Consider the following 18,040-nt stretch of genomic DNA (forward strand, 5'->3'; position numbering starts at 1 on the left):
GTGTGCGGAACCTGGCTATCAGTCTCTGCTCAGCGACTGCGCTGTCGTGTGTTGTGAAGGCCACCTTGGAGAATGCTTACCTGGAGATCAGAGGCTGAATGCCCGTGACAGCCTCTGGTCTCTGGGTAAGCGTTCTCCAAGGCGGCCTTCACGACACACAACACGCAGAGTTGCTGAGCAGAGACTGATGGCCAGGTTCTGCACACATGAGGACGGCCTCACCCGGGATATTGGGTTCATATCACACTATCTGTAACCCCCACAACTTGCCTGGATGTGCAAAATCTCACGAGCTGTCCTGTCTGGAGACAATACACATCTCTTTAACCTGTGCTTAATGCTCCCTCCACTCACATTGTCTGTACCTTTTTAAGACTTGATTAGCTGTAAAGACTCACATTCCAATCATTATTCGTGTAAATTGAGTTTGTGTCTTTGTGCCCTGTTTGTGATCAGAACTCCCACCCACCTGACTAAGGAACAGCCTGTTCCGAAATCTAGTGGCTTTTGCTACCAAATAAACCTGTTGGACTTTAACCTGGTGGTGTTAGACTGTGTTTACCCCAGTCCAACGCCGGCATCTCCACATGTTAATTGTATGCAGCTAAGAGATGATCTGTGCAGTCAGATCATTGTTGACTGGAACCAGATAATCTTTGTGCTTTTGGTTTAGACAAAAATAGTAAGAATTGAGTCATTGCATGGTTCAACCCCTGTTTGCTATTGTACACCGCTGGATTTCAAAGAACCCAGTTTAACCGAACCACCTTCCAATCCCCCAAAAGCTTCAAGTGTGCAATTTAGCATCCATTGGTTTAATGTAAAGACAGCATTTTGTTGGGTGATCTGTTGTGGAGTTGAGAGTTGTAGTTTAGTCTCCCTGTATTGAGATGAGAATCGTTCTAATCTGGTAGCTTCAAATTTCTTATCAATATCCCTAGACCTGTCCAGCTTCATTCACTTTTTTAAAAAGCAATTTCCAACTATCAAGCTTTGGAAAAATAACTTCCACAATATTTAAGTAAGTTTCCAGCCTTGTGCCAGTCTTTTTGAATGTAGCTCTCACTTTTCAGTTTTTAAAAAAAATTCTGAATATATAATGGTGATCAGTTGGGAATTAAATTGGACAATGGGGTTTGGTGAGGAAGGAAGTATGACTGGATGATTGATTCATTGATCTGGCATGGCTGTGGGTCATGAGAAGTGGTTATTCAGATGGGAAAACTTCAGATTTATGAATCACTTTAGGTATTTACAAATGTGCCCTGCCCCACCTCAGTTGGGGACAGATGTTCATGACTAATGCCAGAGCTCAAACTTCACCAGAGCAGCCAATAAATTCTTGTGCAAAAAAAACTTCAATATTCTTTCATTATCAGTACTTGAATGATGGTGTTGACGAATACAGCTTAGTGAGTATAATTGTTCTTGTATTATTTTCCAGGGGTCTGTGATTGAGACCACTCCAAACTCTTGGAAAAGTTCTACTTATGAAAAGCAAGTAGATGGTCAAGGTGAGCCACGTTTGCCATAACACCGAGTGACATGCAGGTGAATGAGAGGATCCATGTGACTCTTAAATTTTACTTTTCCTTCAGTGGGGAAAGTGCCTCGTACCCATTTTGTCATCTCCAAAGCAGTGTTATTGAAATTGGATGTTTTGTGTGGAGATGTACAGGTGTAAATTCACTTCCAGCCAGTGGAGGTTTCAATGCTGTGTTTGCATTTCAAACAGAAAATCAAATCAGCATTGATCCTCTTATCGGCACTAACAACAAAAAATACTGATTTGAAATAAGGCTGTCGATTTTTTGGCTTTAATTCATGCTTTTAATCTTTTAAAATGAACAGTTAAGGTGGAAAATGAAGAAGGAACACCAAAGCTTTCAGCTCAGGGTATAAAGCAACAAAGATCAACCACAGAAATACAAAGTAGCCCAGCCAAATCTTTGAAGGTAAATATCTCTCTTCCATCTGGTCAGTCATTGACTTGTTTGGGAATTCATGTCTCTGATGCTCAACTTGACCAACCTGGGGATTGGCAGAAATAAAAGTACATTTTTTCTTTTTGAAGATTTTGATCATTTTGTCCAGTTTTCCTTCTTGAAAATGTTGACCTGGACTGTGCTAACTCTGGACACCAACAGTGCTCCCATAGTTCACTCACAAGTGGCCATTCTACATGTGTGAGCCAATAGGGGTGGCAACCAAGGATTTGGGGGGGGGGGGGTGGATTGGTAGAGGAAAGAGTCCCAACTGTCCCCAGGCCTGACTGCTGGCATTGCCATGCCCTCTTTCAAAGGCATGTTGCTAGATATGATCAAGAATGGGAACCCTACCTTTGATTACCATTTTCCCTTTCCCTTCTCTTAACTCTTCTGCCCCTGAGCGAGATTCTCTGGCCTCCCCTCGACATTTTTCTCGGCAGTGGTAGGTGGCATGATATTCACCTATGGCAGGATCCTCTGGTCCTACCTGCCGCTGTCAATGTGAATTCCTATTGAAGCCACCCCACACTGCCAGGAAATCTGTGGCAGGGGGTGCGGCATTGGTGGGACGAGAGCATCCTGCCAGAGTGAATGGCCAGAGAATTCTGGCCTGTCTTCAAAGCTCGGGTGCTGAAACCATTTGTAACACCCAGGGTAAGCTAGTTTTGCTCTGCCCTGGGATCAAACCCGGGGACATCCGACTATCATTGCTTTTATGGCCCCTGTTTGAGCTTGCATTACACCAATAAATCTCTTATCTCCATGCTAGAACTACAAGCAACATTTTGAGTCTCCCAAGCCTATCACCAGGATAAGGGAGCTGCATTAAACAATGTAAATTGCCTGGCTCCTGGACGCTGTTCTTCCACAATCTAAACAGACAGCTCCCAGCATGAAAGCAGCTAGTATCTATCCACACAGCAGGTGGCTGGCAGTGTAGATCCTTTCTCAGGCAGCGGGTGCTATGGTTACAAGATACGATGAGCTCATTGTTGCATCTGTGGCTCCAGCTGATCTGCAAGGAAGTGGAATTAGCTGTGTCCTAGAGAAGGTCCAAACAGATATTGAGTATCCTTTAGAGGATTGAGTAACTTCATTTACACAAAGTAGGCTACTTTCTTAAAGGGGGAATTCAGTGCTAGACTATATAACCAACATTTAGAGAACTCTGCCAATGTTTTATATTTTCAAATTTTTTTTAAAAGCCCAGTACTTAAAATGCACAGAATCTATTTTTGGATAAGTTAAACTTGAAAATTTGGCTTTCAGTAATCAAAAGTAAGAAATGTTTGAAGAATGTCTAATCCCTGGAACAATAGACTACTTCAATGTGATTAAACATGGTAGTATAACCTTTGTGATACTGTGTTGCTGTTTAGTATATTGCTGTTTAATCCTATTTCTTTGCCTATTTTTCAGCTTCTACTTCCTGTTCCTGAAGTATCCCTTTTCTCTCTCTGCATTCCTCTGTCTCCGATATGAGGTTCTATTTGCTCTTTTTAAAAAAAGACATGACTCCTGATGCTTGTTTACATGAACAAAAATACTTGGTCTAAATGGATGTGGCCTGACTGCGTTTTGTCTGAGTAGTATTAACTAAAATCCTGTGCTTTTTGATTTGAGTTCTGAGTCTGTGTGTAAGGGGTGACTTACTGCTCAATGGCATATGGGTGACCATAGTGCAAGGTGTATGCCAGTGCTGCTCCTTTTTAAGGGTTGGAGGTCTTGCAAGAACCTATTTTTTCAGTTTTCTACTTACCTACTTTTTGTTTATCTCTCCCCCCACCTTACCCACCCCCCCCCTCTATTTCTCCCCCCCCCCCCCCCCCCCCCACCCCCCCCACCCCCCCGCCCTCCAAATGATACTTTTGACTCCAGACCATAAATTTTATCATAGAATCCCTACAGTGCAGGAGGCCATTCGGCCCATTGAGTCTGCACCAACTCTCCCAACAGAGCATCTCACCCAGGCCCTATCCCTGTAACCTCGGGTATATATCCCACTAATGCCCCTCCACATACTGGGACACTAACCTGCACATCTTTGGACTGTGGGAGGAAACCAGAGCACCCAGAGGCAACCCACAAGATTGACATTTATGCAAGATTGCTATTTTTCAAGTTGACAAATTTAAATACATTGGCCAGTGACTTGGCAACATATGTCAACGCTGAAAACAACCCACAATGATACCTCGGTCGCTTCATGTGTGGCATTTGCGACAGAACCTGTCTCTCAAGGATTGGCCTCTTCAACCATCAGCAAAGGTGTGCCAGGTGTGCCATATGAAATGGATTTGTTTGCATGTCCATCATCTTTACTAGATGGAAGGATGCCAGATTGGAGCTCTACTTTAGCTCTTGCAAGGGCATCATTTCTTTTCCCAGATATTCACTGGCTACCAAAGTTTTTTTTAAAAAGTTGCCTTGTTTCTCCTCTTCCCACTCTCCACGTTTGTTAATTTTGAGTTTAAACAATAGTTGCTGACATTGGTGGGATTTTGGGGAAAATGTTTGGAGAAAACATCGAAAACTTAAGTCTAAGCTAAATTCACAAACCGCTGAAGTGACCCAATTTGCAGGAATACTTGCTTCATGTCGCTGACTTTTTCTAGGCCAGTTTTCTCACCATGATTGTTTGAATGTATGCAGTGTTGGTTAATCCTAATTCTAAAATGTGTTGTCACATTCAAAAGTGTCTTGCCATCCATGCAGCTTCCATAAAGTGACTAATGAGCCCATTCCTTTTTTTTGACTCTCAGAAATTTCAGCTTCCAGCCAGAGAGTTGTGTGTCACCTGCCAAAAGACTGTCTATCCAATGGAGCGTCTTGTTGCAAACCAACAGATATTTCACAATATCTGCTTCCGCTGCAGTTACTGCAACACTAAGCTGAGGTGAGGATTCTGATTCCTGGTGACTTTCACCTTGCTCTTACCTCCAAATTGTTTCAACCTGCTAACTTTGTTTTAGGTATGGAGTGACTAAACTTTGCATTTAAAGAGGTTTCCTGAGAGTTCTCGTTGCCTGCAAACTGCCCCCCTGCCCGCAGTGGCTTGTATGAAGAGGTGATGGCACAGTAGTATTGCTGCTTGACTAGTGAGCCAGAGTGGTGCTCTGGGGACCCAGGTTCAAATCCCACCAAGGCAGATGGAATTAAGTCTGACCATGAAACCATTGTCAATTGCTGTTAAAACCTATCTGGTTTACTAATGTCCTTACCTGATCTGGCCTACGTGTGACTCCAGATCCACAGCAATGTGTTGATTCTTATATTCCCTCTGAAATGACCTAGCAAGCAACTCAGTTGCATTCAACCGCGACAAATGGAATGACAAAAATGAATGAAACCGGACAGATCGCCCAGCATGAACCTAGGCACTGGAAATCCAGTCCTGTCATCCTTGCTAACATCTGGGGATTTGTGCAAAAATTGGGAGAGCTGTCTCTCAAACTAGTGAAGTAACAGCCTGATATAGTCATCCTCATGGAATCATATAATCATATCTTATAGATAATGTCAATCCCCAACATTGACTCTGGACCTAAAGTCTCATGGCACCAGGTTCCACCACTACTACCCACCCACCCCAGATAAACCAGTACTTCTCCATGTTGAATACCAGTTGGAGGAAGCACTTGAGGGTGACAAGGGCACAGAATCGCAGAATGTACTCTGGTTGGGGGACTTCAATGTCCATCACCAAGTGGCTTGGTAGTACCACCACAGACCAAGCTGGCCAGGTCCTAAAGGACATAGCTGCTGGACTGGGACTGCAGCAGGTGGCGAGGGAAAAACATACTTAACCTCATCCTCGCCAACCTGCCTGCCGTGGATGAATTTGTTCATGACGGTATCGGTTGGAGTGACCACCGCACAGTCCTTGTGGAAACGAAATCCCATCTTCACTTTGAGGATATCTTCCATTGTGTTGTGTGGCTTTGCCACTGTGCTAAATGGGGCAGATTTCAAATAGATTTAGTAACTCAAAATTGGGCATCAGTGAGGCACTGTGGGCCATCAGCAGCAGAATTGTACTCGACCACAAACTGTAACCTCATGGCCCAGGGTAGCCCCCACTCTACCATTACCACCAAGCCACGGGATCAACCCTGATTTAGTGAAGAGTACAGGAGGGCATGCCAGGAACAACACCAGGCATACCCAACAAATGAGGTGTCACTCTGGTGAAGCTAGAAAACAGGATGACTTGTGTGCCAAACAACACGAGCAGCAAGTAATAGAGCTAAGATATAAGTTCTGCCACATCCAGCGGTAAATGTTGATGAACAATTGAACAACTCACTGGAGGAGGCAAATATCCCCATCCTCAATGATGGAGGAGCCCAGCACATCAGTGCAAAAGATGAGGCTGAAGCATTTGCCATAATTACTGATGTCAACGAACAAGGAAAATTACAGCACAGGAACAGGCCCTTCGGCCCTCCAAGCCTGCACCGACCATGCTGCCCGACTTAACTAAAACCCCCTACCCTTCCGGGGACCATATCCCTCTATTCCCATCCTATTCATGTACTTGTCAAGACGCCCTTTAAAAGTCACTACCGTATCCGCTTCCACTACCTCCCCTGGCAGCGAGTTCCAGGCACCTACTACTCTTGTGTAAAAGATCTGCCTCGTACATCTCTTTTAAACTTTGCCCCTTGCACCTTAAATCTATGTCCCCTAGTAATTGACTCTTCCACCCTGGAAAAAAGCTTCTGACTATCCACTCTGTCCATGCCTCTCATAATCTTGTAGACTTCTATCAGGTCTCCCCTCAACCTCCGTCGCTCCAGTGAGAACAAACCAAGTTTCTCCAACCTCCCCTCATAGCTAATGCCCTCCATACCAAGCAACATCCTGGTAAATCTTTTCTGTACCCTCTCCAAAGCCTCCACATCCTTCAGGTAGTGTGGCGACCAGAATTGAACGCTATATTCCAAGTGCAGCCTAACTAAGGTTCTATAAAGCTGCAACATGACTTGCAATACTCCATATCCCGGCCGATGAAGGCAAGCATGCCGTATGCCTCCTTGACTACTTTCTCCACCGGCATTGCCACTTTCAGTGACCTGTGTACCTGTACACCCAGATCCCTTTGCCTATCAATACTCTTAAGGGTTCTGCCATTTACAGTATATTTCCTATCTGTATTAGACCTTCCAAAATGCATTACCCCTCATTTGTCAGGTTTCAGCCAATTCGATTCACTCAATGTGATATCAAGAAACAGCTGAAGGCTATGGGCCCTGACAACATTCCAGCAATAATACTGAAGACTTGTGCTCCAGAGCTAGCCACACCTCCGGACCAGCTGTTCCAATACAGCTACTACACTGGCATCCATCCAGCAATGTAGAAAATTGCCCAGGTATGTCCTGTACATAAACAGGACAAATCCAATCTGGCCAATTGGTCTACTCTTGACCATCAGTAAAGTGATGGAAAGGGTAATCAACAGCAGTATCGGTGGCATTTACTCAACAATAACCTGCTCGCTGACGCTCAGTTTGGCTTCTGTCAGGGTCACTCAGCTCCTGACCTCGTTACAGTCTTGATTCATGCATGGACAAAAGAGCTGAAATCCAGAGGTGAGGTGAGTGAATGCCCTCAACATCAAGACAGCATTTGACTAAGTGTGGCATCAAGGAGCCCTAGCAAAACTGGAATCAATGAGAATCAGGGGAAAACTCTCCACTGGTTGGAGCCACAACTGGTTCAAAGGATGATGATTGTGGTGTTTGGAGGCCAATCATCTCAGTTCTAGGACATTGCTGCAGGAGTCCCTCAGGGTAGTGTCCTTGGCCCAACCATCTTCAGCTGCTTCATCAATGACCTTCCTTCCGTCATAAGGTCAGAAGTGGGGATGTTTGGTGCACTGTTCACGACGACTTGTATTGAAACAGTCCATGTCCAAACGCAGCAAGGCCTGGACAATATCCAGGATTGGGCTGACGAGTGCCAGGCAATGACCATCTCCGTTGCCCCTTGATATTCAATGGCATTACCATAACTGAATCCCCCACTATCAACATCCCGGGCTTACCATTGGACTAGAAACTGAACTGGGCTAGCCATATAAGCCATACCGAGGCTACAAGAGCAGGTCAGAGGCTAGGAATCCTATGGCAAGTAACTCTCCTCCTGACTCCCCAAAGACTGTCCACCATCTACAAGGCACAAGTCAGGAGTGTGATGGAATACTCTCCACTTGCCTGGATGGGTGCAGCTCCAACAACACTTGAAACTTGATACCATCCAAGACAAAGCAGTCTGCTTGATTGCTACCCCTTCTACAAGCATTCACTACCAACACCACCGACAAACAGTAGCAGCAGTCGGTACCATCTACAAGATGCACTGCAGGAACTCACCAAGGCTCATTAGGCAGCACCTTCCAAACCCATGACCACTGTCATCTGGAAGGACAAGGGCAGCAGATACAGGGAACGCCAGCACCTGGAGGTCCTCCTCCAAGTCACTCGCCATCCTATCGCCGTTCCTTCAATGTTGCTGGGTCAAAATCCTGGAACTCCCTCCCTAACAGCACTGTGGGTGTACCTACACCACATGGATTTCAGTGGTTCAAGAAGGCAGCTCACCATCACCACCTTGAAGGCAACTAGGGATGGGCAATAAATGCAGTGACACCCACATCCCATAAACAAATTATTAAGAATGAGTAAACACAGCATGTAATTAACTCCGACAGAGAATGGTTCCTACTCCTGATACATCAATCTCTGCTGGGCAGTGTGGCTTTAGAGTCATAGAATCCCTACAGTGCAGAAGGAGGCCATTCGGCCCATCGAGTCTGCACCGACCACCACCCAGGCCCTATTCTCGTAACCCCACATATTTACCCTGCTAATCCCCCCAACACTAGGGGCAATTTAGCATGGCCAATCCACCTAACCTGCACATCTTTGGACTGTGGGAGGAAACCAGAGCACCTGGAGGAAACCCACGCAGACACGGAGAACGTGCAAACTTCACACACGCACTAACCCGAGGCCAGAATTGAACCCGGGTCCCTGGCACTGTGAGGCAGCAGTGCTAACCACTGTGCCGTCCCTTTGTGTCCACTGAAGGTATGATATGTCACTGCTGTGATGCACCACTTGCTCCTGCCCCCAGCACAATTGAATAGTCCCCTAACGGTCATTGCCCAGACTCTTGCTGGATTTCTTTCATCTTGTGATGGCATCCAATGGACAAACAGGTCAGTATAACTTCATAGGATATAAAGAACAAATCCACTTGCTGGATGATACGCTGTATGAATGTGTGCATTGTAAATGACCAATTGAAGTTTACTGGTGCCAGTTTTAAATTTTAAAAGTCTCAACATCTGTAATTTCTTTTGTACAGCATTGGGAATTTTGCTTCACTACATGGGAATGTGTACTGCAAGCCACATTTTAGCCAGCTCTTCAAATCCAAAGGTAATTACGATGAGGGATTTGGTCACAAGCCACACAAGGAGCTTTGGATGGCTAAAAATGAGAGTGACACTGCAGAAAACAAGAGTGAAGTTGCCATGGATAAACCTGAGGCCAAAACTGAGAACTCTGGAGTAGATGAGCTATCCATACTCAAGGTTGGTGTTTTGGCTGCCAGCATGGAGGCCTTGGTTACCAGTCCTTCACCAGAAAAAGTGGAGAAACCTGTAGAAACAAGAAAATTAAAAATAGCTTGGCCCCCACCGACTGAAACTGGTGGTAAAGGAGTGAATTCTGCTGAAGAGAACCTTAGAGTTAACAAACCAAAATGGCCTCCAGAGGATGACTTCCAACAGATGACAAAGAGAAACTCTGAATTCAGCGGTACTTCAAGACTGAGGCGAAGTGCTTCTCTGAAAGAGCGATGTAGACCATTTACCATTGCTGCCCCGCTGACACCTATAGCCATAAAAGAGCCGGGAAAAAATCAGCCTGCTAAAAATACAGCACAGAATGCAATGATCGGCAAAGAAAAGGAAGCCAAAAGAGAAACCAATGAACTGAAGAATAAAAACAAGCCAAGTCTGAAAAATGAGGATGAGCAACTAATGACTACTGAGCTCAAGGGCAAGAAAGAAGATTCGGTGACTGAAGAGGTTGTAGAAGTCAAAAGCAACAATGGAGAGCTGCTTCCAGATAAGGATGTAGAGGAGCTTCACCTCAACAAAGAGGAGGTCCGAGAACCTGACTTCCTCGAGTGTGAGGAGCAGCAATCCAAACAGCCAGTTAAGTTGCAAACCTCCAGAGAGACACTTGCCTCAAGTGAGCAAATTCCAGAGAATGAGAGAAAACTGGAAGATGTTGGTTTTTGGGATGGGGATGAAAATGAAGTGGAGGGAAATGAGGAAGTGGAGGAAACTGAGGAACTGTCAGTTGAAGAACAAATCAAGAGAAATAGATGTTATGAAGATGAGGATTAAATTCTGTGGGTGATTTACATCACATTTTAATTGGTGACTGGCCTTGTGGTTCATAGATGTTAGTATCAGCTCAAACTTCCTGTTGTAAAGTGGTTTATTCTAAGTGCCTATATTGATGTGGACTTCATTTTGAGAAGACAAAAACTGGTTGATTATATTTGGAGTAAGAAGAAGAGAGATAATTGCTACTTGTAGTTCTTTTAAAAATTGCTTTATTAACTGTACACTAGTGCCTAAAATAGCACTTGTGTATACTTGAACTCCCTCTCTTCACTGGTCATAACCTCCCAAAGCTAGATTTCATCGCGATCTAAGTACTGCCAAACAATTGAAAGAATGTGTATGGAATTATGGAATGTGAAGTGCTTATGTGAGGGCATGGGTTGTTATCTGATGAAATTCTTGATTATTATCCACTACCCAAGCAGGGAAGATTGGATTTCAAAAGACTGGCCTGGATTTTCCGGTCCCTCCTGTGGTGGGAATTGTCACAGGTGGGATGTAAAATCTGATGGACCAGCCAAAGATCCATTGATTTTGAGCGGGAGAGGGACCAGAAAATCCCAGCCTGTGTAAAGAAATGTCTAAAGGTTGTAACTAAACTCCATTCCACATTTGTTTACTTCACACTTTTACTGCTCTCCATGTAGTCTGTCTGTTTCTCATGGAAGCATTTAAGAACCGGAGTGTATTTCAGTACATCTTGATTGCCGATAGTGGTGGAGCAGTAAAGTTACTGTGGACCTGTAATGGCTCTTACATTCCAGTTGAAGATAGTTGGGCATTCTCTACCTTGTTGCCATGCACTTGCCTACATATGAAGTTTATTGGAGGCTGTGCTGTATTTGGTTCTGTCTATTTTGAAAATGGAGCCCATTTGTGAATGACCTGCTGGATTGAGCTCATTCAGCAAGCACGGCAGGGTGGAACCTCCATTGCAATAGCTGAGCTGCATAATGATCCTGACTTCAAACACATCTGTCTACTTCAACTACACTTTCCAATTTTGTAGCTCCAAAGATGATTCCAAAAATCAAAGGGAAGATTTGATGGATCCGCCCTACTTAGCTCTGTAATCTTGTTGTTTTAAAATGCCATGTTTGATTTTGGAATTGTGTAACTGATGCAGAAAAATGAAAATGGAAGCATTAGAATAACACCACTTTAATAGCAACATTGTGGGCTGTAAACCTGACTTTAGTCTTCAAACATTGTAAATTCCTCAACCTGGCTTTGTTCCCCACCCTTCAATGCTGTTTTAGAATTTCTTGGGTAATGCAGTATGATTTTATACATAAAATTGCTTTTACGTGTTGACAGCACATATGTGGGGGTCAAGATGCTGCTGAAAATATTAAGTGATTTGATTTTACTGTAGCTATTTTAGATAAAATGTGAAGAACTGGATAATAAATTTGTGCTATGGGATCTGGAGCGATGCAATTTTAATCTTCTGACATTCCACTACTCAAAAACACTGCACAATATTGTATGTCATGTGTTATCTTTGTGGTGTTGGATATACCACTACAGCCTTCTGACACCTGATTTGATTTATGGTGATTTAAATGGCACTGGTAAAGTCAGTCTTTTTATTACATTACACTTCATATTTAAATGATGTTTCTCACCTTTACTGCAGGTAAATAGTTACTGCGGACCTGTATTGGCACTAACATTCAAACCCCCCATGATTCCTGTTCATTTGAAATTAAGAATGCACTAAAACAAAACTTGCCTGTCTTTCCCCTCCCCACTTCATGGCGCTGGGTAATCTGAATACTTTCTGCTCGAGTGTCCACGTTGAGACAATCAGATGCCAAATGGATCTCCATATATTCCAACAGCGTGTATTAACTCCAAACTCTAAATAATGCATTTTACTTTGTTTTTCTGTATTTTGACACCAGCCAGCCTCAACAGGCTGTCTGCCAATTCCGTGTTCAATTGGGGCTGTTTTGTGTTGTGGCTCCCAGACTTGGTCATTAGGAACTGAAACTACTCAAACCGCTTCCTCTGTAAAACTTCTGTAGGCAGAAGATGAGGTAAGATTTCATTCCATTAATCCAGGCTGGAATCCAATCCAAGCCCCAGAAATGCATGGATTTGGGATACATCCTGGGCCTGCTGCACCCCTAGTTCTTTTATCCATTGATTCTTATACGAAGAAACTAAAAGCAGCTTGGAAACATTCAAGGTAATCAAGTGTTAATTATGTAGTAAAAAGAATTACCTGATCAATGCTGTTGACTTTCTTTTCAAACTCTATTTTACAGTTGTGTATTGTCTGTTGTGATTTCTGTTTAGCATGTAATGAATAATAAACTCTTCATTATAAAGATTACAATGTCTTTTTATTTTCTATTGTGCATCCAGTGACACTCAACTGAGAGTTTAACCTTAAATAGTAAACTTGAGCATGATACACTGCATACCTTCCAACATGTTTATCCTAACGGTTTACTTTGACCCCCAGGATCAACAGAGCACATATCATACCTATCCCACAGGTTTAATGCTGATATTAAGATGTCCATCACTACTTTGATTTGTGTACAAGTTTGAAAATCCAGTGTTTGGGCACTCTAAAGATAACCATTCAGCTGCTTTTGTAGACCTTGCATCAATTCAGTTTTTTTGGGGTCTGTACAAAACTTTTTAAAGGGAGAGCTGTTTTATTGATAGCAGGTTTGATTGTGTGCTGTGCAGGTCTGTACCCACCATTCATTACAGGGGACATGGAAGGCAGATACCAAACAAAGAAAATGCAGAGCTGAGGAACGGGCAAGAGTGAAATGAATTGGACCGCTCTTTCAAAGATCTAGCACTGAAACATTAGACCAAATGACCTCTTCCTATGCTGCATGATTTTGACATTTTTACAGTTGGTGACTTTTGCTTGGCTGAGGTGGATGGGCATCACATCCAGGTGCTCTTTACTCACCTGACTGTCCGGCACTGTTAGTGAGGAGTTGTTCATTTTCTTTTCTCCCCCCTCCACCCCTTCACAAGATTTCCCACAGATCATTTGACTATATGACCAACTTGATGTGCAATAAAACCAGAACATATGAATAAATTGGAGACTGGATTGTGATCAGGACAAATCCTGATTAGCATCAAGGATAATTTTTAAATTATGATTTATGCAGTTGAAGTGATTCAGATGTGTGTCTTCCATGAGTGCAACTTTTGTATAATGAATACCAGACCATTATTTCTTCAAGTCACTGACTATTTTGTATCGGAGTTAGCTCAAAAATAGTGAGCAGAACTGACAGTTTGATTTGGCTTCCACAATGTGCTTTCATTGTGGTGCCTTCCCTTTACACTTGCATCAAACCTTGGTAGAGGAGGGAATCCTTTTATTTATAGGTAATTTAAATAATCCTCTTTTTCTCCTGAAGTGAGTGCACTAATGCAGCTTGCTGCATGTTTTGGATGTGTATTATTCATTTGGTTTGAGTCTGCAAACTGATTTTAATTTGGAATGTTCAGACTGAAAAGCAGGTATATTTCTCACTCTTGTAGCCCCTTGGCTTCCAATTTAAGTGAGGCCCCATATTTCATGCAAAAAGAAATCCATACACTGCTCTCTAATTATGGAATTTCTATAAATCCTGTACTCCCAACACTTCCCTCCCAAGCTGTGGCAGTGCTGGAAATTTGAGAGCCGGACAGTACTTGAACTGGTAAGACATATTTTCCGAGGTTGATACCTTCATATAGCACACTGCATATGCTCCAAATTGGAGAGCTCAGACTATAGTCTATTTGCTGTTCCCCTCTCCACAAATGTGTAACTGAGTGATGCATCTCTATAATGGAAAGAATGAAAATGTCATCTTTTACATAGTGCATAGTATTAGCTTCTATTGAAGCTGAAACCATTTTGGGTCCTGTGGTTAATATTGCAATACATTTATTTGGTTGTAGAAAGTTTACATTGCAGAAAATAGTGCAGATACGTGTGGCTGCTTTTGATCAGGCTACTGCAAGAGCTATTATGTATCAAACCATAACCATAGTTGATTGGGTGGGGAGCTGGAACTGATTTTGAAAATGCCTTGCCCCACTCTTGCCTTTAAATGGAATGATTGTTTATACACTCACTGCCTGCCCACATGTTCTCAAATGTCTCTCATGGTGCAATAATACAATATAACATTGTAAACTAAGCAGGTCACCTGTGACCATGTCCTGTGGTCTACTTCAAATCCAGAGCTTCCTGCTTCTATTCCTGTCTCATTTTTAATCACTTGGATAAATAATCACTCTGTGAATTGGTCTCTAGATGCAAGGAAATGGCCCAGAGGGGTTTTGCCAGTTGTACGAGAAACCTCTTTCCCTCCCCCCTTTTTAGGAATGGAATGTGTGGTGAATTTGGAAGCCATGTCATCAGTGTTTCCCACTCTTACTCTTTTGCTGTTGGGAGTTTATAATTCCTCAAAATTTGCAAGATGCCAAGCTTAGCTTGACTTTGATCTTCTGTAACCAGTCCAAATTTTAAGTTATATGAACCAAACTGAATTACTGGGTGCAGTAATTGTACTTGTCAGTCATCACAGATGAAATCAGCAAAGAGGTGCATTAATGACATTACTTTATTTAACATTTATAGCATGTCTAATCATCACAAGCTTAAGCATTGAGAATTACATTAACTGCTTCACCCTAAATTAATCGACCATGGGGTCTTGTCAAATGTATCATCACAGTCTTAGCTAGGCTTTGCTTAATGACAGTATTGTAGAGCTATATTCAAGGCCCAAGAGTGCAGTATTGCTTTGCAAGTTTATGTATCACATTAAATGTGTCACTGATTTTTCAGCACTTGGCTATTCCTTCGACAGCGCCTTCCAAATCAGTGACCTCTGCCATTTAGAAGGACAAGGACAGCAGATTCATGGGAACACTACCACCTGCAAGTGCCCCTCCCAATCTACTCCCCATCCTGACTTGGAAATATATCACTGTCACTGGGTCAAAATTTTGGAATTTCCTCTAACAGCACTGTGGGTGTACGTACACCACATGGACTGCAGCGGCTCACCACTACCTTCTCGAGGGCAATTGGAGATGGGCAATAAATGCTGGCCTAGCCAGCAATGCCCATATCCTTTGAACAAATTTAAAAAGAATCTAGTTATAGTAGGTTGCTCTGGAATATTCTGCTTCTCTGGAAAGCATTTGAGTTGCCACCTGTAGAGTTGCTTTCCTTCAGCTGTCATTGTCTTATCCTACTTTAGCTTTGTTTTATCTTTTTTCTATACTATCAACTAAGTTTTTATAGACTTTACAAGTTTCACTTAAGGTTAATTAAACTCTTAACCACTCATGTTCCAACTTTTACCCAATTTTTTTGTAGAGCTACTTAGAATGTCAAGAAGTTGTAAATAACTGTTTCTAGAACTTTGAACTGAATCTTCCAAATGCTCTTTCCACCTCCTCTGAATTTAGAGATGGGGAAAAGCATGGCGCTTCATGTTATGAAATGTTGGCATCAAATAAAGAAATTAAGCCTTGTCACCTCAATCCTGAGGTGTTCTGTCAAACTGTTGTCATGCACTTTGATGGAGGTCAGGTGCTTCATTTGATTCTTGGTAATCGAGGAACTGAGTCTTTAACCCCAGTGGTTCCAAGACTCTTCCACTCATTTGTCCTTTATTTGTTACAAGGTTTTTCTGTTTGTCCTCAGCAGCCTCATCCACAACCTTGTTGCTTCATTTAGACACAGTTGGAGTGGAAATCTTCTCCCTTCACCTCCTCCTGGTAACATCTGGTTTAAGTTGTTTTCTAGAACTTCAGGATTAATCATTTGTTTTGCTGAACAGGCACAAACTCTGCTGTCACTTGTTGCTGGGTATCCAAATTACAACCTGCAAGCCCTTAGCAATCAACATAGCTCAGGCAAATCAATTCTATTTGCGCTTGTATTTCCTAATGTGTTGATTTTATGAGTCTGGAGGTTTGAATAGGGAAGGTCACGCTGTTGATCTATTGGCGGCTAAGTCCTTTGCAAGATCATGGAATTTCATCAATGGCACAATTTTGTATTAATCGATAGAAAATGCCAAGCAGAAAGCGTGAATAAGTTTGCATTTACATAGCGCCTTTTGCGTCCTCGATTACTTTTTGGAGTGTCACCTTATGTAGGCAAGTGCAGCAGCCAATTTGTAACACAGCAAGGCTCTAAACAGCAAATAATGAGTAGCCAGATAATGCATCATTGGTGTTGACTAGAGGAAGGATGGCCAGGACCCTAGGGCAACTCCCTGCTCTTCCTCAAATAGAGATTTGCACCCACCCAAGCAGGTGGATGGATGTTCGATTTACCATAGTATCCACAAGATGGCATCTCCAGCAATGTCCTCAGTACCGCTCTGAAACGTTGACCCGACATATGTGCTTGAGTTTGGTAGTAACTTAAACCCATGACCTCAGGCATGAGTACAATTGACTGAGCCAAGCCAATGAAAAGGTGAGATTTTGAATATTTAACTCTAATTGTTAGAATATCTCCAACATGAGGTTGGTACATATCTGCATCCGAGTCCAGGTCTCCATTGCAAACCAGTCCACATTGTGCACTGCTGAGAGAATACTTGACCACAAATGCTTGCTTTCATGAAGTGAAGATGCAATTAATTAGTGCAGAGACTCTGAACAATTGGATTGTGGTGATTTTACTTGTGGCGTTACTCAGATGATAACATGGAATGTAGGAGAGGGAGCAAACAAAAGATCGTAAACCATTTTTCCAACTCCTACCAGTTGACCAAAGCTCTTTCTATGGCACAAAGTGCTGGTTGTTGTACAGTTGGCTTTTGAAGCACAAAGCTGAAATGTTATTTGGTGTGTTTTTAAGATGCATCCATTTCAACTGTCCTTTTAAATGAAAAATATTTGTATATCCTCCCCTCTCCTGGCCCAAATGAAGTTCTCTGCTGTCCTGGCATAATTTAGGGTTGTCATTTCTCACCATTTGTTATTGGGACTGCAATGAGATTGCTAGCTGTAGATTGGTGAAGTGCTATCAGATTAAGTCAAGGGTTGGAGTGTTCCCCCTGTGCCGAGAGTGTCTGGTTCTATGTGCAAATGTGTTTGTGCAGATTGTCCTAGGGTGCTTTGTAGGAACACAATCAATCAAAAATACAATACTAAAACAAAGGAGGGGGTGCCCAAACTCTTGGTCAGAGGAGGGTCTTAATTGGAAGAGAGGGATGTGGTGGCCCTAATACTGTTTCCAACCCCAGCACTACTTTAGCATCCGGAATTGATACTACGACTGAAGTGTGCAAGTCTTAATTTCCCCAAAAAAGATAGGTGGGACTTTCATTCCTATCTTGTTGTTTTGGTATTGCTTTTATGCAATCTGTAATCTTCACCTTTTTATGTACTTGTGTGCTGGAGGAGAGCACCTACACTTGGAACAGGTACTGGACTGATCTGCTTGTATCCAAATTTAACCACTCATCTCTGCCATAGTCCGCAGTTTAGGTTTGAAGAACAGATCAGTCCAGAACTATGTAAACTTCACACTGTAACAACAGTAAATACATGTGGCGGTGGTAAGTTTGCAAAATGGAAGACCAAATACATAATTAACAAAACACAACTGCACACG

The 18,040-nt window shown here is 42.8% G+C and overlaps 1 protein-coding gene across 2 annotated transcripts in view; it reads left to right on the forward strand.

The window, feature by feature from the left end:
- lima1a (LIM domain and actin binding 1a) overlaps window positions 1-12,756 on the forward strand; it is a 127,644-nt gene extending 114,888 nt beyond the window's left edge. For both annotated transcript variants that reach the window (XM_078200968.1, XM_078200967.1), the window contains exons 10-13: window positions 1,445-1,514; window positions 1,852-1,955; window positions 4,751-4,884; window positions 9,363-12,756. In XM_078200968.1, the coding sequence (XP_078057094.1) occupies window positions 1,445-1,514; window positions 1,852-1,955; window positions 4,751-4,884; window positions 9,363-10,413 (1,359 nt within the window). In that variant the 3' untranslated portion in view covers window positions 10,414-12,756. The remainder of the gene's footprint in view (window positions 1-1,444; window positions 1,515-1,851; window positions 1,956-4,750; window positions 4,885-9,362) is intronic.
- The last annotated feature ends 5,284 nt before the right edge of the window (window positions 12,757-18,040 follow it).

The sequence above is a fragment of the Mustelus asterias genome, chromosome X (genome assembly GCF_964213995.1).
Source record: "Mustelus asterias chromosome X, sMusAst1.hap1.1, whole genome shotgun sequence".
NCBI classification, from domain to species: Eukaryota; Metazoa; Chordata; class Chondrichthyes; order Carcharhiniformes; family Triakidae; genus Mustelus; species Mustelus asterias.